This window comes from Ylistrum balloti, unplaced genomic scaffold, assembly GCF_031769215.1.
Source record: "Ylistrum balloti isolate Yb309-2 unplaced genomic scaffold, AGI_CSIRO_Ybal_v1 Utg370646, whole genome shotgun sequence".
Taxonomy (NCBI): Eukaryota; Metazoa; Mollusca; class Bivalvia; order Pectinida; family Pectinidae; genus Ylistrum; species Ylistrum balloti.
Window position 1 is genome coordinate 124,065 of NW_026782393.1, and position 21,607 is coordinate 145,671.

Genomic DNA, 21,607 nt, shown 5'->3' on the forward strand with positions numbered 1-21,607 from the left:
CTTAACATCGCTATTGATGGTCCTTAACATCGATTGTGTTGGTCCTTAACATCACTGATGATGGTCCTTAACAACACTGATGATATCTCTTAACATCACTGATGATGGCCCTTAACATCACTGATGATGATCCTAAACATCGCTGATGATATCACTTAACATCGCTATTGATGGTCCTTAACATCGATTGTATTGGTCCTTATCATCACTGATGATGGTCCTTAACAACACTGATGATGGTCCTTAACAACAATGATGATATCACTTAACATCACTGATGATGGTCCTTAACATTACTGATGATGATCCTAAACATCGCTGATGATATCACTTAACATCGCTATTGATGGTCCTTAACATCGATTGTGTTGGTACTTAACATCATTGATGATGGTCCTTAACAACACTGATGATATCACTTAACATCACTGATGATGGTCCTTAACATCACTGATGATGATCCTAAACATCGCTGATGGTATTACTTAACATCACTGATGATAGTCCTTAACATTGCTTGTGATGATCCTTAACAACGTTGACGATATTACTTAACATCGCTATTGGTGGTTCTTAACATCGTTAATGATATTAGTTAACATCGCTGATGATGGTCCTAAACCGCCTGTGATGATACTTAAATAGAACATAACATGGTTATCCAAATCGGACAAGATACTAATCACGGCTATAGATAAGTGGTACATGTGACGATACACTGATTCACCTGTCCGAGTCATGGGATGGATTTTATAAAGGTGTTGACATACTTATATATTAAATATGTATAGTTTTAAGTACATGTACAGATAACTTATTTATTACGATATGAAATCATTCAATCTATCAATGGCGTCGACTGTGGAGGACCCAATAGAGAAGCGAGTAAGTAAATGGAGTATGACGTGAGTAAATTATTCATATAATCATTTTCATTGTTTATATATGTAAGTTTACTGTAAATATACAGTAAAACAACGATATCCTGTCCCTAGCTTATATACAGTATATCTTGATATAATGCCTGTCTATAACATACAGTAAACCTCGATATAGCGTCCCTAGCTTATATACAGTATATATTGATATAATGCCTGTCTATAACATACAGTAAACCTCGATATAGCGTCCCTAGCTTATATACAGTATATATTGATATAATGCCTGTCTATAACATACAGTAAACCTCGATATAGCGTCCCTAGCTTATATACAGTATATATTGATATAATGCCTGTCTATAACATACAGTAAACCGCGATATAGCGTCCCTAGCTTATATACAGTATATCTTGATATAATGCCTGTCTGTAATATACAGTAAACCGCGATATACCGTCCCTAGCTTATATAAAGTATATCTTCATATAATGCCTGTCTGTAATACAGTAAACCTCGATATAGCGTCCCTAGCTTATATACAATATATCTTGATATACTCTCTGTCTGTAACATACAGTTAACTCGATATACCGTCCCTAGCTTATATACAGTATATCTTGATATACTGTCTGTCTGTAATACAAGTTAACCTCGATATACCGTCCCTAGCTTATTATATACAATATACAATGTATCTTGATATAATATCTCTCTGTAATAAACAGCTAACCTCGATATACTGTTCCTAGCTTATATACAGTATATCTTGATATAATGCCTGTCTATAATATACAGTAAACCTCGATATACCGTCCCTAGCTCATATACAATATATCTTGATATAATGTCTGTCTGTAATACAAGTTTACCTCGATATACCGTCCCTAGCTTATATACAGTATATGTTCATATAATGCCTGTCTGTAATATACCTTTAACGTCGATATACTGTCCCTAGCTTATATACAGTATATCTTGATATAATGCCTGTCTGTAATACAGTTAACCTCGATATAGCGTCCCTAGCTTATATACAGTATATCTTGATATAATGCCTGTCTATAACATACAGTAAACCTCGATATACCGTCCTTAGTTTATATACAGTATATCTTGATATAATGCCTGTCTGTAATACAAGTTTACCTCTATATACCGTCCCTAGCTTATATGCAATATAAGTGTATCTTGATATAATGTCTCTCTGTAATATACTAACCTCGATATAACCTCGATATAGCGTCCCTAGCTTATATACAATATATCTTGATATATGCCTGTCTGTAATATACAGTTAACTCGATATACCGTCCCTAGCTTATATACAGTATATCTTGATATATGTCTGTCTGTAATACAAGTTAACCTCGATATACCGTCCCTAGCTTATATGCAATATACAATGTATCTTGATATAATGTCTCTCTGTAATAAACAGCTAACCTCGATATACTGTTCCTAGCTTATATACAGTATATCTTGATATAATGCCTGTCTGTAATATACAGTAAACCGCGATATACCGTCCCTAGCTTATATAAAGTATATCTTCATATAATGCCTGTCTGTAATACAGTAAACCTCGATATAGCGTCCCTAGCTTATATACAATATATCTTGATATACTGTCTGTCTGTAACATACAGTTAACTCGATATACCGTCCCTAGCTTATATACAGTATATCTTGATATACTGTCTGTCTGTAATACAAGTTAACCTCGATATACCGTCCCTAGCTTATATACAATATACAATGTATCTTGATATAATATCTCTCTGTAATAAACAGCTAACCTCGATATACTGTTCCTAGCTTATATACAGTATATCTTGATATAATGCCTGTCTATAATATACAGTAAATCGATATATGTCCCTAGCTCATATACAATATATCTTAATACAAGTTTACCTCGATATACCGTCCCTAGCTTATATACGGTGTATCTTGATATAATGCCTGTCTATAATATACAGTAAACCTCGATATACCGTCCCTAGCTTATATACAATATATCTTGATATAATGTCTGTCTGTAATACAAGTTTTCCTCGATATACCGTCCCTAGCTTATATACAATATATCTTGATATAATGTCTCTCTGTAATATACAGTAAACCTCGATATAGCGTCCCTAGCTTATATATAGTGTATCTTGATATAATGTCTGTCTGTAATATACAGTAAACCTCGATATACCGTCCCTAGCTTATATACAATGTATCTTGATATAATGCCTCTCTGTAATATACAGTTAACCTCGATATAGCGTCCCTAGCTTATATACAATATATCTTGATATACTGTCTGTCTGTCTGTAATATACAGTTAACTCGATATACCGTCCCTAGCTTATATACAGTATATCTTGATATACTGTCTGTCTGTAATACAAGTTAACCTCGATATACCGTCCCTAGCTTATATACAATATACAATGTATCTTGATATAATGTCTCTCTGTAATAAACAGCTAACCTCGATATACTGTTCCTAGCTTATATACAGTATATCTTGATATAATGCCTGTCCATAATATACAGTAAACCTCGATATACCGTCCCTAGCTCATATACAATATATCTTGATATAATGTCTGTCTGTAATACAAGTTTACCTCGATATACCGTCCCTAGCTTATATACAGTGTATCTTGATATAATGCCTGTCTATAATATACAGTAAACCTCGATATACCGTCCCTAGCTTATATACAATATATCTTGATATAATGTCTGTCTGTAATACAAGTTTACCTCGATATACCGTCCCTAGCTTATATACAGTGTATCTTGATATAATGTCTCTCTGTAATATACAGTAAACCTCGATATAGCGTCCCTAGCTTATATATAGTGTATCTTGATATAATGTCTGTCTGTCATATACAGTAAACCTCGATATACCGTCCCTAGCTTATATGCAATATACAATGTATCTTGATATAATGCCTCTCTGTAATATACAGTTAACCTCGATATAGCGTCCCTAGCTTATATACAATATATCTTGATATACTGTCTGTCTGTCTGTAATATACAGTTAACTCGATATACCGTCCCTAGCTTATATACAGTATATCTTGATATACTGTCTGTCTGTAATACAAGTTAACCTCGATATACCGTCCCTAGCTTATATGCAATATACAATGTATCTTGATATAATGTCTCTCTGTAATAAACAGCTAACCTCGATATATAAACAGCTAACCTCTATACTGTCCTAGCTTATATACAGTATATCTTGATATAATGCCTGTCTGTAATATACAGTAAACCGCGATATACCGTCCCTAGCTCATATACAATATATCTTGATATAATGTCTGTCTGTAATACAAGTTTACCTCGATATACCGTCCCTAGCTTATATACTTATATGTATCTTGATATAATGCCTGTCTATAATATACAGTAAACCTCGATATACCGTCCCTAGCTTATATACAATATATCTTGATATAATGTCTGTCTGTAATAAGTAAACCTCGATATACCGTCCCTAGCTTATATACAGTGTATCTTGATATAATGTCTCTCTGTAATATATAAACCTCGATATACCGTCCCTAGCTTATATATATATCTTGATATAATGTCTGTCTGTAATATACAGTAAACCTCGATATACCGTCCCTAGCTTATATGCAATATACAATGTATCTTGATATAATGCCTCTCTGTAATATACAGTTAACCTCGATATAGCGTCCCTATCTTATATACAATATATCTTGATATACTGTCTGTCTGTAATATACAGTTAACTCGATATACCGTCCCTAGCTTATATACAGTATATCTTGATATACTGTCTGTCTGTAATACAAGTTAACCTCGATATACCGTCCCTAGCTTATATGCAATATACAATGTATCTTGATATAATGTCTCTCTGTAATAAACAGCTAACCTCGATATACTGTTCCTAGCTTATATACAGTATATCTTGATATAATGCCTGTCTATAATACACAGTAAACCTCGATATACCGTCCCTAGCTGCAATATACAATATATCTTGATATAATGTCTCTCTGTAATAAACAGCTAGTTTACCTCGATATACCGTCCTTAGTTTATATACAGTATATCTTGATATAATGCCTGTCTGTAATACAAGTTTACCTCTATATACCGTCCCTAGCTTATATACAATATAAGTGTATCTTGATATAATGTCTCTCTGTAATATACAGTTTACCACGATATACTGTTCCTAGCTTATATACAGTATATCTTGATATAATGCCTCTCTGTAATATACAGTAAACCTCGATATAGCGTCCCTAGCTTATATACAATATATCTTGATATAATGGCTGTCTATAATATACAGTTCACCACAATATAATGTCGCTTGTTTATTTACATTAAAATCTTGATATAATTCTCTCGACAATGAACAGTAATCCCTTGTTAAAACGTCCCTCGCCATATAGTTACACAGTTACGAAATCATGACATAATGTGTCTAATTTATGAACGGTAAAACCACTGCATGATAGCCATTATTTACATAATATTCGGTATGATAACATAACTTAATCTGTTTATACCGCACATCGTTAATATATGTTTACACGAATGTTATGTGGGAAGAAAACATTAATTTGCCAGTAGGTAGTCACGTTAATTAAACCAAAGATGATCTAATTGTCACCACAGCAAATTATAGAAACACAAAATACGTCACACGTTCAAATTGCGACATTTTGCACCGCGAGATTAAAACCATTAACAATGGCGTTATGTCTCACACGTTGTCTTCGTGGGTAAACGATAATTTTGTAAATAAAAATTTACACAAGGTTGTTTTTTCATAATCAACGATAAAAGTCAGCCCGCTTAACTTTTGTCAATGAAAACAGAAGTAACCAAATACAATTTACACTGACATTACAAAGGTATTTTCTTTATAATTTAAAACCTTTAAAACACACACCATAAGATAACGAAATCCAGATAAAAAGGATACATTTCATAATGATAAGAAAAAAATGAAAAATAGAGGTGATCATCAATCACATATAACACACATGTAGCAGTGCATGGGACTGCCAATGTTATAAACGACATTAGCCTACACGTGCACACACACGTGCACGAATACACACGTGCACACACATACGGATACAGAACCAAATAATTGGTTGAAATTTCTATCACACCCAGCACAGTAATATTGACCTATAAACTTCACATTTCGCGTGGTAGCTTTCTACCTTACTCATGACTGTGACGTCACACCGCATTATTTGTCCTAGATGTTCCGTATTGATTAAGTCAGCTAAATTAACATTGTATAGTTACGTAAATATAAGTTATTTATTGCAAAATTAGGCACATTCATTTTCAGACAATTTACATGCGTACTCAAATCATTATGTAAAATACCATTGTCACGTGACTATACAGTGCAGTATTTTGAGTCCTAAGAGTACTTGATATTTAAGCTGGACCCAAATTAAAAAAGAAAAGAAAAGATAAAGAAAATAAGAGGGCAATTGATATCGGTGATAGATAAATTGAAGAAATCTTGTAATTTTAGTATTTAAATTATTGGACACCTAGTAATACAGCAAACATGGATGATTTTACGCGGAAGGTAAGCTCAAACACTCACAATACAGCAATACAGGAATATAAACTCAATGAAATGAAGTATATAACTTATCATTGGGTGTGCATACAAATGACGGGAAAAAGGGGACAAATTGGGCCAGAATTACGAAAAGCGACACAAGTTAAGGATTGATCTAGCCAAATATTAAATAACTTTGTGTAAACGTAACAAACTCGAAACGAAAGTTGCTTCCCCCTCGGGTACAATGAACCTTTTAAAACAAGTAACAGCCTCTTTGTCAGTCAGCTACTAACCTTTATTAACAGAATATGAACATACAACATTCATATAATAAAATTCTTATTAAAAGCAATAACGCTTATATGATATAAACATTCTGATTTTGAACAAAATTCATAACAGCCTCTTTGTCAGTCAGCTACTAACTGGAGATTTGACTGACCGACAGAGCATTATAGCAAAACTGAGGGCATTCCTTCATTTTACAAATAAGGAGAATGATTTGGGTTTGACCAATGGTCAGTCCTCAGGTACATCACTACTCTAGCCACTGCTTTAAATTTTTTGTGACGTGGTCCCTGCGTACGACATTGATTCAACAGGTGGCTAGGTTCGAGCAGTCTAGGTAATTAAAATAGGATTGATTGACCAGTGGTCAGTTCCACGATGTTCCGACCTCTTGCATCCCAAATATGGTGAGGTGGTTTCTCTTCACGTAATGGGATTTCAACGTGTGAGGTTGATCTGCTCGGTAATTTGGAACATATTTTAATATGTATTCCGTGTGCATCAACTTGACCTACAGAAGGTAATTCGCTGAGAGACGTGCTGTTTGGCTGAACTCTAAGGTAGAACTCTGCTTAAAGTATAGTGATTTGCATGACCCAACCGAGGACTTGAATTAATTGAAGTAAGAACAGAATATATCAAAATATCTATTCCTCTTATATTTTTACGAATTTTCTACGTAATACAAGCATGAAGGTACTCAAAACATATATGATATATGTAGTAGTAAATGTAGTTTTTTCATGAACATTTTGGAAATTTGTTTGTGTAATTTGTAATTATGGACCTCAGACAGACTCCTGTCGTACATCAGCATCAGAGACGTTATCTGTCAGATGGCCAGATCTGAAGATTAACAGATATTCCATAGTTTTATTCATATCATGATATAATATGATGCAATTTTGTCATACTCTGTTGAAGGATTTCAGAATGTTAATTTACTGGTGTTCGATAGAAAGCTTTTGTTAGAATCCAGACTGTTACTTATAACATTATATATATATTATTTAATTACCCTAATGACACTGAACCACCTAGTTGGTAGACTTGTCTGCAGTGCTCAACACAGATATGTGTCTACGTTTACATTATTGGAATACGGTTTACCACTTAAATGGTAATGAAAATAGTAATGATAATAATAATAATAACACTAATAATAGTAATAATAATATGATAATGATATAATAACACTGATAATAGGAATAATAATATGATAATGATATAATAACACTGATAATAGTAATAATAATATGATAATGATATAATAACACTAATAATAGTAATAATAATATGATAATGATATGATAACACTGGTAATAGTAATAATAATATGATAATGATATAATAACACTGGTAATAGTAATAATAATATGATAATGATATAACACTGGTAATAGTAATAATAATATGATAATGATATAATAACACTGATAATAGTAATAATAATATGATAATGATATAATAACACTGATAATAGTAATAATAATATGATAATGATATAATAACACTGATAATAGTAATAATAATATGATAATGATATAACACTGGTAATAGTAATAATAATATGATAATGATATAATAACACTGGTAATAGTAATAATAATATGATAATGATATAATAACACTGATAATAGTAATAATAATATGATAATGATATAATAACACTGATAATAGTAATAATAATATGATAATGATATAATAACACTGATAATAGTAATAATAATATGATAATGATATAATAACACTGATAATAGTAATAATAATATGATAATGATATAATAACACTGATAATAGTAATAATGATATAATAACACTGATAATAGTAATAATGATATAATAACACTGATAATAGTAATAATAATATGATAATGATATAATAACACTGATAATAGTAATAATAATATGATAATGATATAATAACACTGATAATAGTAATAATAATATGATAATGATATAATAACACTGATAATAGTAATAATAATATGATAATGATATAATAACACTGGTAATAGTAATAATAATATGACAATGATATAATAACACTGATAATAGTAATAATAATATGATAATGATATGATAACACTGATAATAGTAATAATAATATAATAATGTTATAATAACACTGATAATAGTAATAATGATATAATAACACTGATAATAGTAATAATAATATGATAATGATATAATAACACTGATAATAGTAATAATAATATGATAATGATATAACACTGGTAATAGTAATAATAATATGATAATGATATAATAACACTGATAATAGTAATAATGATATAATAACACTGATAATAGTAATAATAATATGATAATGATATAATAACACTGATAATAGTAATAATAATATGATAATGATATAACACTGGTAATAGTAATAATAATATGATAATGATATAACACTGGTAATAGTAATAATAATATGATAATGATATAATAACACTAATAATAGTAATAATAATATGATAATGATATAATAACACTGATAATAGTAATAATAATATGATAATGATATAATAACACTGATAATAGTAATAATAATATGATAATGATATAATAACACTGATAATAGTAATAATAATATGATAATGATATAACACTGGTAATAGTAATAATAATATGATAATGATATAATAACACTAATAATAGTAATAATAATATGATAATGATATGATAATACCGATAATAGTAATAATAATATGATAATGATATGATAATGATATTAATAATGATTATGATGATGATAATGATAATTATTATGAATATATGAAATATCGGAACTGTATACAGATGGTCATGTTTTGTTATTAACGAACATAATAATTAAAAGAAACCGGAAAATTATAATGATTAAATAAAAATTACATTGATAATATATATTCCAGCAAATTAAACATCTCAAGTAGATATACAAAAAAATGTAGCATTCCATTTTTCCCCAAACTTCAAAATTTCAGTATTTGTGTGGTTGTGTCCGGCAATTGCCTTATTTTTCAATCTATTGAAATTCATCAACCCCAGGGATCTACTCCGCGAACATAGCTTTGGTGTAGTGTTATCACCAAACATATCTTCCGATACATCACGAAGGAAAGACTCACATGGTCATAATAAATGAACTATGGATTGGTTTTCCAGGACAGGGAGCTCCAAGCTACCCCACGGTTCAGTACCAAGTTAGGACTGATCTGCTCCTGTCTAGGATGTGTCGTGGGTACCGGTAACATCTGGCGTTTTCCGCGAATCGTCGCCACCAATAGCGAAAACGAAGGTATAAACCATTATTTACGCATAGAAAAAAAAAACAAACCATTTACTACGTTATATAGTCGTTCTAAGTGTGACCGAATTCAATATGCTGGTATATCTTACTCTGTGGCTCATATATACGGTGTTGGCATGACAGATCAACTCAACATATCACAGATTTTGTCAAACTTCTTTCTTATTTTCTTTATATTTTTTTTCTTAATTTGTTTAAATTACATTTACTTCTCATTTCAATCGATACGTAAATCCCGACCTTCGACCGCCTTCCAATCCCTCTATTTCGAAACTTTTTGAGCCAGATGAACTGTTTGTTTGTAGAATGCCAACAGGACGTTTACTAATTGACAAAACGATGTAACTGACTGATTTATCCGGATTTATTTTATTCCAGGTGGATTGGTGTTTCTGATAGTATGGATGTTGTTCCTGTTTCTGTGGTCCAGCCCTATGCTGATTATCGAGTATGGGACTGGACGCTACACTAAAAAAGCCATTATTGAATCCTTCCGCAAAATTCTCGGTGATAAGGCAGCATGGTGTGGCGCATGGATATCAATGGTCACCTTCCTGATATCGTGAGTAGTTCTCTCCGCCTCCAATGTGTTTAAGAATAGATTATTATATGCAGCATAAAGAGTCAGTTGATCTGTTATCATTAATGTATGTGAGGGGAAATATTTCTAATATCCAAACAATGGCCGGCACTCCATCCATTTATTTGAGCTGATGTTAATCACCGGATGTTGTTTACAGATGTTACTATTCCGTTGTCCTGGACTGGTGTTAATTACCCCTTGTTGTTTACAGATGTTACTATTCCGTTGTCCTGGACTGATGTTAATTACCCCTTGTTGTTTACAGATGTTACTATTCTGTTGTCCTGGGCTGATGTTTATTACCCCTTGTTGTATACAGTTGTTACTATCCCATTGTCCTGGGCTGATGTTTATTACCCCTTGTTGTTTACAGATGTTACTATTCCGTTGTCCTGGGCTGATGTTTATTACCCGTTGTTGTTTACAGATGTTACTATTCCGTTGTCCTGGGCTGATGTTTATTACCCCTTGTTGTTTACAGATGTTACTATTCCGTTGTCCTGGACTGGTGTTTATCATCCTTTGTTGTTTACAGATGTTACTATTCCGTTGTCCTGGGCTGATGTTTATCATCCTTTGTTGTTTACAGATGTTACTATTCCGTTGTCCTAGACTGATGTTTATTACCCGTTGTTGTTTACAGATGTTACTATTCCGTTGTCCTGGGCTGATGTTTATTACCCCTTGTTGTTTACAGATGTTACTATTCCGTTGTCCTAGACTGATGTTTATCATCCTTTGTTGTTTACAGATGTTACTATTCCGTTGTCCTGGGCTGATGTTTATTACCCCTTGTTGTTTACAGATGTTACTATTCCGTTGTCCTGGGCTGATGTTTATCATCCTTTGTCGTTTACAGTTGTAAATATTCCTTTGTCTTGGGCTGATGTTTATCGTCTTTTATTGTTTACCGATGTTACTATTCCGTTGTCCTGGGCTGATGTTTATTACCCGTTGTTGTTTACCGATGTTACTATTCCGTTGTCCTAGACTGATGTTTATCATCCTTTGTTGTTTACAGATGTTACTATTCCGTTGTCCTGGGCTGATATTTATCATCCTTTATTGTTTACAGATGTTACTATTCCGTTGTCCTGGGCTGATGTTTATCATCCTTTATTGTTTACAGATGTTACTATTCCGTTGTCCTGGGCTGATATTTATCATCCTTTATTGTTTACCGATGTTACTATTCCGTTGTCCTGGGCTGATATTTATCATCCTTTATTGTTTACAGATGTTACTATTCCGTTGTCCTGGGCTGATATTTATCATCCTTTATTGTTTACAGTTGTAAATAATCCTTTGTCCTGGGCTGATGTTTATCGTCTTTTATTGTTTACCGATGTTACTATTCCGTTGTCCTGGGCTGATGTTTATCATCCTTTGTCGTTTACAGTTGTAAATAATCCTTTGTCCTGGGCTGATGTTTATCATCCTTTATTGTTCACAGTTGTTACTATTCCGTTGTCCTGGGCTGATGTTTATCATCCTTTGTTGTTTACAGATGTTACTATTCCGTTGTCCTGGGCTGATGTTTATTACCCGTTGTTGTTTACAGTTGTTACTATTCCGTTGTCCTGGGCTGATGTTTATTACCCGTTGTTGTTTACAGATGTTACTATTCCGTTGTCCTGGGCTGATGTTTATTACCCCTTGTTGTTTACAGATGTTACTATTCCGTTGTCCTGGACTGGTGTTTATCATCCTTTGTTGTTTACAGATGTTACTATTCCGTTGTCCTGGGCTGATGTTTATTACCCCTTGTTGTTTACAGATGTTAGTATTCCGTTGTCCTGGGCTGATGTTTATTACCCGTTGTTGTTTACAGATGTTACTATTCCGTTGTCCTGGGCTGATGTTTATTACCCCTTGTTGTTTACAGATGTTACTATTCCGTTGTCCTGGACTGGTGTTTATCATCCTTTGTTGTTTACAGATGTTACTATTCCGTTGTCCTGGGCTGATGTTTATTACCCGTTGTTGTTTACAGTTGTTACTATTCCGTTGTCCTAGACTGATGTTTATCATCCTTTGTTGTTTACAGATGTTACTATTCCGTTGTCCTAGACTGATGTTTATCATCCTTTGTTGTTTACAGATGTTACTATTCCGTTGTCCTGGGCTGATATTTATCATCCTTTATTGTTTACAGATGTTACTATTCCGTTGTCCTGGGCTGATATTTATCATCCTTTATTGTTTACAGATGTTACTATTCCGTTGTCCTGGGCTGATATTTATCATCCTTTATTGTTTACCGATGTTACTATTCCGTTGTCCTGGGCTGATATTTATCATCCTTTATTGTTTACAGATGTTACTATTCCGTTGTCCTGGGCTGATATTTATCATCCTTTGTCGTTTACAGTTGTAAATAATCCTTTGTTCTGGGCTGATGTTTATCATCCTTTATTGTTCACAGTTGTTACTATTCCGTTGTCCTGGGCTGGTGTTTTTACTACGTTTATTACTGTATTGCCCATGAACTTCCTGAAGACGATGACGTCAGCCTCAACATATTCAATGATTTCGCAAAAGTGAGTTATTATTGTAGTAGTATGTATATACTCTCTATGCTTTATATCAAGAAAGTGATAGTAGTGACGTCAACATATTACTTCGTCAGAGGATGCCGTCAGTTCTTGAAATGAACGAGTACAGTTGTAGCATTTAAATTGGCATAAAACAATTAAAATATTTTATCAATTAAATGACATTTCAAAACACTCAGATCGAAAATTTAATTAAAACGTAACTATATATAATTATATATATGCATTTTTTGTTTGTTGCTTGTTTTTGTTTTCTACAATTATATTTCTCTGACACAGCAGAAACGTTTCCTTTTTTAACAGGAAAGTTATTGGCCTATCCTAACCCATTCATTAGCTTTATTGTCGGCGGGATTTGCTGTGATCAAGGGCGTCAAAACGTTTGAGAAAGTCAACATGGTGCTTGTCCCGGTGCTGCTTCTAATAATACTTTTCACATTTGTTTGGTCATTGACGAGGGAGTATGCGGATTACGGAATTAAATTTCTTTTCACTCCTGACTGGGGTAAGAAACTAAATAATAAACTTTCTATCAGTATATCAGAAACTTCATAATGATTCTGGAAATATAGCCTGGTCCCAATAGTCATTGTCCTTCATACATTAGATAATGCAGTTTACCCCAAAGCGTTTTGCAGGTGTATTTAAATATCATCAATATGTTGTTTCATGAGATAAATGACTTGTGTGTGGATTATTGCTAAAATTTTAAGTGTTTGTCCTGACGAAAACACCGTCAAAGTTAAGAGTATATGACGATGGTCTTTGAATGTTTGAAACAACGACATATTCTGCGAGTAATTCGTTGCCAGTCAAGTAATCTTGGATGTATCAAATGTACTTTCGACCATATCGATAAATGGGAAATCGTGGGATAAGAGTAAAAAGTAAGACAGACTTATCGCGAAGCGAGAGATACATGCGCCATATTGTGACGTAGTTTCCCTACCGTGGACTCAGTTGCAAAATGACAGTGAATATGAGTGTTTCGATTAAGCGTATATAATGAAATGTTGGAGACAGAAAGCCCATTCGGGGAATTTGTAGGAACTTCTATCTATTTTGTCTTGAACAAAACACCAATCTAAATGACTGTCGGTATGGTAGGATGGCCGGTTGAGGCCTGTCATGGCGGCCCTAACCGGTCACAGGTTTCAGTCCTTACCTGGATTTCCTTAGTACTTTTATTTCCTCCTTGACAACGTGAGGGAAAAATTGGATAAAGCCTATTTTAGAAATAGTTTCCTCTCATCTTCAGAGTCGTTGGGAAAGCCTCGTCTCTGGGTGGATGCCATTAGTCAGAATGCGTTCGACACCGGAGCAGGCATGGGTCTCATGATACCGTACTCATCCTTCATGACACGTGACCACGCGATCGTCAAGTACGCCACGCTCATACCGGCAACCAATAACATCGTTAGGTAACTCTTTCCAAAAGTTGTTCTTTAGTTTATCACTCTAGATATGAAAAAAATTCTACGTCGGAACAAGTAACTGTTTTCCGCCTTTTCTTACTGACATACACACGAGTTGTAATTAAAAAGGTATATGTAGCTGGCGACTGTAACGATTCAAAGCTGCACTTTTATAATGTCTAAGAAGTAATTGTAACGTTGAGGCTAATATCACCATATCTTAACCATTTGATCACTAACAGGATACTGTCATCTTAACCATGTCATCATTTACAGTATACTGTCATCTTAACCATGTCATCATTTACAGTATACTGTCATCTTAACCATGTCATCATGTACAGTATACTGTCATCTTAACCATGTCGTCATTTACAGTATACTGTCATCTTAACCATGTCATCATTTACAGTATACTGTCATCCTTACCATGTCATCATGTACAGGATACTGTCACTTTACTGTCACTTTAACAATGCCCCCCCCCCTTTTTTTTTATTATTTTATTCCGTTTCATTACCATTTATTCCACAGCTTGATATGCGGGATGCTGATATTTTCTACAGTATTTTCGACCCTGATCATCAACCGTCCGTTTCTGGCTAGGAGCGACATTGTGACTATCCTGAAGGAAAGTGGACCTGCTAGTACTGGTCTCACCTTTATATGGTATGGTAGCTTTCTTGATGTCTGTCATTCTTCTTTCAATTTGTTTTGTGTATTTTCTGTTTATTTTCTAATTTGTTTTTTGTTTCATTGTGAAATATGGTCAAATGAAATATAAAATACGCATTTTGTAAATTTTCACCACCACAGGATCCCTGTACTTTTCTCTACACTTGGAGCATTTGGACGAGTTCTCGCCATACTTTTCTTCTTGTGCTTGTCTTGTGCGGGAGTTACGTCCCTTATCTCGAATATGGAGCTAGTTTGTCACACACTTGAGGATTTCGGACGTAAGTATAAATGAAAGATTTGAAACTTGTTTACGACAACGACAACAACATCAACATCAACAAAGAAATTAAACAAACTCCAAAGTTTATTGAAGATCAAAGGACATTTATTTTACTGCATAACATCTTTTAGGGTAAAAATCTAGTCTCCTTATATTTATTTTCATTGTGATATTTACCAGAACGTGGAAATAAATAAAGAAGTATCACAACAATATCACATTCGGAAATCCTCTATGTTGTAGTGCCCCGGAAGTTTGGTATGCCCGGTACAGTGCTGCTAACATTTGGTGTAGGCGTGATGTCAGCGGTGGATATAAATATACTGACCAATCAGGTATCGATATTTACATATATAGATATACTGACATATCAGATATCGGGATCTGTGTTATCTGTAAAATGTAACCACAGTTGACTATCAATAGTCTGTACAATTTTGGTTTTGAGGACAAGTAACAAATTATATATTTTAGTACTAAGTATGCTACAGTTTTTTGTCATTGGTGCGAACTCTTCTACGGATTATCAGAATTTCCGGAACGCCTATATTATCTATTTGTTTTCGATTCGGAAAAAATAGTTTCTGTTCAATAATCCAATCTGGCCAAAACATTTTGTTGTTTAAAGTGTTTGGCAGAAGGTCTCCAAATTGTCTCCTCGAACGATTCCGCGCAAAAGGTTCTCAATCGAGAATATTGGTCCCTATTCCAAAGCCAAGACCAAATAAATCGTTTCAAATTTTAAGATTATGTACCATTTTTACAGGTTTATTGGTGAATACATACAGACGATATTTGTCTATATATAAGATATGTATACAGACTTCGTGTTTTGATAAAGCTATTTAGTATCCTGGATATCTCATACATCAATATTTATAGAAGTCGGATACTTGGTTCTATTAATTAATCGTTAATTCTAAAAGCATTGTGACTTCAAACTCCTGTCGTATTCTGGTTCTATAAAGAAGACAAAATCTTGGCTTTATTGAAACTATGTCAAATCTTTTTAATGCATCCACGGACACTACAGATTGCTAGTTTAGATAAGATCATTTCGGTTTTATACCCTCACCATCGTGACTCTATCAAAATAATCACACATTCAATCATGTAATGACTAAATTTAAAATGAACTACCAAAGTTTCAATTTCTTTTTGAGACGAATTTATTTATTGATATATTTATTCATACGTAAGTCTCCAATAACAGCCGGTCGAAAATTGGGTCATTGTTTAAATGTCTGCGTCCCAAACCGATTCGATATTGAAGGGCTTGTTCCCAATTTCACGATTATCGTGAAAGATGTCGGCAACGGACAGATTGATTCGCAACACAGGGTTTCGAGAAATGCAGGTTGATGAAAATTACGGAATTTTACCCAGCATGGAACCGTTTGATTTCCTTGTGTGACATGAATACGGACGTATATGTTACTCGATAATTTGGCTGTTAGCTCCATGGTTGTTCATCTTGTTCTCATCTAATTTGGGAACGCGACTTGACTTACTTAAATTGAACACAACGAGTGTCGTCGATGAAGCAGAAAAAGTTTATACTTCCGAAGCACTGTTCATGTTGTCCTCTTGTGAATCTTTCTTATGTTAATAATTTTCCTTGTCTCCTTAGATTTTGGCTTGAATTAAGAGATTTTTCTGCATTGCCGGTATTTTCTTGCATTTATAAAACTTTAATATTTTTTCCAGGACTTTGTATGGGCGTTTGCTCTTCTCATCAATGGCCTTATGCTTCAGTACCTTGTCATCAGATATGGATTAAACAGATTCCGACTCAACATGTTCAATGATTATGGAATTGATGACTGGAAACTACCGGCTATCTGGAAATGGATTGTGCTGTAAGTATACGGGCTTTTCCATTATCACTAGAAACCAGGCATTAGTACGACTTAAACTGATAGAAATTGAAGTTAGTTTCTAGGTACATGTAGTTTAACAAGTGCCTGTGTAGATATTGTGTAAATAAGCATTCAAAACAAACATGTTAACTAAAACGTGCTTTATTATTGCTTCACGTCCTATTGACAACCAGGGTCATTTAAGGACCTACCATGTGCGGTTGATGGAAGAACGTTGGAGTTCCCGGAGGAAAACCTCCGACCTGTGGCCAGTACCTGATGGTTGCCCCGCGTAGGCCTGGAACCGGCGATCAAGAGGTGGAGGGCAAATGATAAAAACCGGTCAGAAGCCTTATCCACTTGACCATCGCAGCCCTCAAACTAAAATGAGAAATCGACATGTATTAATGCGGAGGGGTTTTTCCCAGTAACGAAACAACTATAGAACCCTAAACATTTATACTTTATAGAAAGGGAGTGAGAACACTTTTTATATTGTTTACTGCTTTTAATTTTCAGAGTTATCGCCCCTATAGAAGCACTGGTCATTTTGGTGTGGTGGGCTGTAGATTTGATTCAGGACGAGGCTGATTTGGAAGAGAAGTGGTACGAGTTCGGCACGGAGACTTTCATGGTGACAATAGTACAAGTAGGTATAATTATACAAGTTCTCAACAGTTCGGCATTTAGATCTTTATTACAAGAATTATGCAAATGGCTGCAATTGCAACAGTTTGGTATCGCTGGCCTCATTGTTACAAGTTTACAAAAAAGTTAGGCACTTGATCTGCGTAAAGTTTTGCCATTTAATTCATTAGAGCTGTCGTTCTTTGAAATGTTTCCGTGAAATATGAAAGCTATTAAGCCTGAGTAACAAATTACACATCACACCAACCAAACTCTCCCACATGCAATTGCGGTACCCTACATTGTAAATGTAAGGGACGACAACTCCTTGAGTATTGTTGTTCGCACTATCATTGGTGGAGTCTCAAGGGACCCTAAATCCCAGATTAATAATAACAATAACAAACAAGATGTGTTTATGAAACACTTTGCCCCCGTTTGCAACACAATTCTGAAGTAGGACATTACAAATGCTTGTACAATTTGTGAAACGCTGATGTCTTCATTGTGGTTATGATGTTTTTTAAATCAAATTATTACACAATAAAAGTTCATTATTCAAGAAGGACCCGTACAATCAAGGGAAAAGTTCTACAATGAATTTTTCCATTACTTTATACCCATCAATGGTGAGCCGAAGAAGGAAAGAGAGATCAGTAGAAGAAGCTACGTAAAGCCATATACTGTTAATGAAAACTTACCATAAATACATTGTTGACTCATTCAAGGTCTGAAACTCCATTCAATAATTGAAAATCTTCTACATCACATCTGAGGCAAAACAAAACTTCGATATGAACTCACACTTATGCACAAAATGCGCTTGTATACTGGGGTAATGAGCGAAACTGCAAAATGTTCAATATGTGTGCCCGTAGCTTAGATAACGAACGCAAACTGTGAATTACTGGAAAGTTCAAGGGGCGTAACTCTGTCAAATATTAAAGCCTACATCTGACAGTGCAATAGTTGAGGCGAATGTTTAAGTTTTACAAATGCAGATCAAAGGTCACGGTGAAGATCACATGGTTAAAAAAAATGGTACCATCAGAAGGCTTTTGTTGAATCTTGACAACAGCTCAAGCAGAATTAAACACACCAGAGTTATTTCCCTTTGATTATGCACAATAACCTGCTGATTATTATAAACCTCTAAAGCAGAATTAAACGCATCAGAAGAGTTACTTCCCTTTGATTATGCATAAAACTTATTGAAGATTATAAACTTCTAAATCAGAATTAAACACATCAAAAGAGTTATTTCCCTTTGATTATACACAATAATCTGCTGAAGATCATAAAATACGAAAGGAGAATTAAACACATCAAAATAGTTATTTCCCTTTTACATAATTATCTGCTAAATTTTATAAATCACAGGACTGATTTCCGTATTCACTAGTCCATCTACCATTTATTTGAAATATACAGAATCAATAACAATTTAGTCCCTTGACAAGTTTTATCATCAGTAAGTATAAACAATAAAGGTATTTTTGCAGAGCTGAAGGTTTTTATAACATGGCAAGGACATATCATGAGATGCTATTCCTGGTATCTTATATTACAGAAGGATATATTATACTCAGGAAGTGCGAGTCATAGCTGTATAAGTGTCATTTGTTTTGCTGTCAGTATTCACATATATTTAAGGAGGAAATAATTTATCTCCCAAATTTGAGGGTAACTCGAAAATCCATAGGTATTTATGTTGATATATACGTGGGTCGGGTACTTAATCTTATTTGTTAAGAGTTTGTATTGCTGAATGTTGTAATATATTTAGCTACAAAAATCTTATCCTACAGAAGTATTAGACGCCATTTTAAAACTTTTAAAACAACATTCCTATTGAATTATAGGATTAGATCACACAATTTCTCTTTTCGGATTTCCTGGTGCTTCGCTCGTTTTTTTTGTTTTTTTTTTTTTTTATCGGATTTGACACCAGACTGGATTACCGGCCGTAGTTACAACTTTTCTCCGCTAGGCTGCGATCGTTAGAGTGAAAATAGAAAAGCAGGCAATCCAATCGAATTATACACAACATTTTCCCCCACAGTGCATTGCGATACCATCTTGTGACTGTAAGGAACGACAACTCTGGTAAATGCTGTTGTTCAAGAGAGACGAAATAAATAGATGATGCAATGTTATTTCGGAAATAATTTACTGAAATTATAATTCGTTTAGGTGTTTCTTTAAACTGATGTATATTTGTAAATTCTTTTCAGTGGATAAGCCTGGCATTGTTTGTTATCCTAGTCAATATGATGTGGCTTTACTGTAAAGGACTATACGGAGAGTCAGACGAAACGATACGACTTATTGGGCACACGAGGACAGACGAGGATACCAACAAGACAACGGAAGTAAATCTTACCGGAAGTGAATCAGTGACTGTTAAAGATATAAAACTTTGATGTTCTTTATTCGGGTATCAAAATTGACAATTTTTTGTTGCTGTGTTACACAACATTCATATGCATTCACCAAGGGGAGATAACAACAATATCCAGATTCAACTAGATGGCGTGACCTTACGTTGTTAAGTCTTTTATCCAAGTACCAGATTGTGTGATAATACTTTAACACGATTTTGTCACTAACCAGACAGATTGGAACTTACTACTGACAACAAGTCACTTTCATGAATAATTTTCCTCTTGAGCCACAAAAAATCTGAAGATATTTGAAAAAAAAATCTTGTCAAAATTCTTGGTATTTTAAACTGTATGTATTTCTGCTCAGGTTTACCATGATGTGAACTGTATCTGTGCCTGTATACCATCTGATATGAATTATTAACGATAGTTTATCTAAATAACAACGACTCAAATTGTTTGGATGTCAACAACGTACTTTTAATGCTGGAAACCATTACGTTTTTCTGTGAATGTCCTTGCTACCGAACAAGTAACTTGTTTAAATGGCCATTACGGCGAAAACGTATTTTTTTTACAAATTAAATGACCTAATTCGTTTACTCCCCAGTTTTGACTTAATGCTATTTCAGTGTCCACAGTCCATTATGAGTCCAGTTTGACTACTCTAATTGTCTAAATATATCCACCGTAAAAGTACATGACGAACGAGCGACTTCATGCCACTTGGTATGTAGTACTCCGCTGAGTGCCAGCGGGCCGATTTTGGGCCGTTTGTAGTACTCCGTTGAGTGCCAGCGGGCCGATTTTGGGCCGTTTGCAGTACTCCGTTGAGTGCCATCGCCGATTTTGGGCCGTTTGTAGTACTCCGTTGAGTGCCAGCGGGGCGATTTTGGGCCGTTTGCAGTACTCCGTTGAGTGCCATCGCCGATTTTGGGCCGTTTGTAATACTCCGTTGAGTGCCAGCGGGCCGATTTTGGGCCGTTTGTAGTACTCTGTTGAGTGCCAGCGGGGCGATTTTGGGCCGTTTGTAGTACTCTGTTGAGTGCCTGTGGGCCGATTTTGGGCCGTTTGTAGTACTCTGTTGAGTGCCTGCGAGGCGATTTTGGGCCGTTTAGCGGGCCGATTTTTTTGGGCGTTGCCAGCGGGGCGATTTTGGGCCGTT

The 21,607-nt window shown here is 34.3% G+C and overlaps 1 protein-coding gene across 1 annotated transcript; it reads left to right on the forward strand.

Annotated features, from left to right (window-relative positions):
- The first annotated feature begins 828 nt into the window (after window positions 1-828).
- Window positions 829-20,481, forward strand: LOC132557235 (uncharacterized sodium-dependent transporter YocR-like). Its single transcript, XM_060221731.1, has 12 exons — window positions 829-885; window positions 9,917-10,049; window positions 10,440-10,623; window positions 13,070-13,184; window positions 13,503-13,704; window positions 14,458-14,620; window positions 15,149-15,283; window positions 15,431-15,570; window positions 15,816-15,907; window positions 17,280-17,431; window positions 17,951-18,080; window positions 20,293-20,481. The coding sequence occupies exons 1-12, from the start codon at window positions 829-831 to the stop codon at window positions 20,479-20,481; spliced, it is 1,692 nt and encodes a 563-aa protein (XP_060077714.1).
- Window positions 20,482-21,607: the final 1,126 nt, after the last annotated feature.

Coding starts and splice junctions, on each gene's coding strand:
- LOC132557235 (XM_060221731.1), top strand. CDS start 829: ATGAAATCATTCAATCTATCAATGGCGTCGACTGTGGAGGACCCAATA. Junction 15,571..15,815: donor CACACTTGAGGATTTCGGAC/GTAAGTATAAAT, acceptor TCTATGTTGTAG/TGCCCCGGAAGTTTGGTATG. Junction 17,432..17,950: donor ATCTGGAAATGGATTGTGCT/GTAAGTATACGG, acceptor TTTAATTTTCAG/AGTTATCGCCCCTATAGAAG.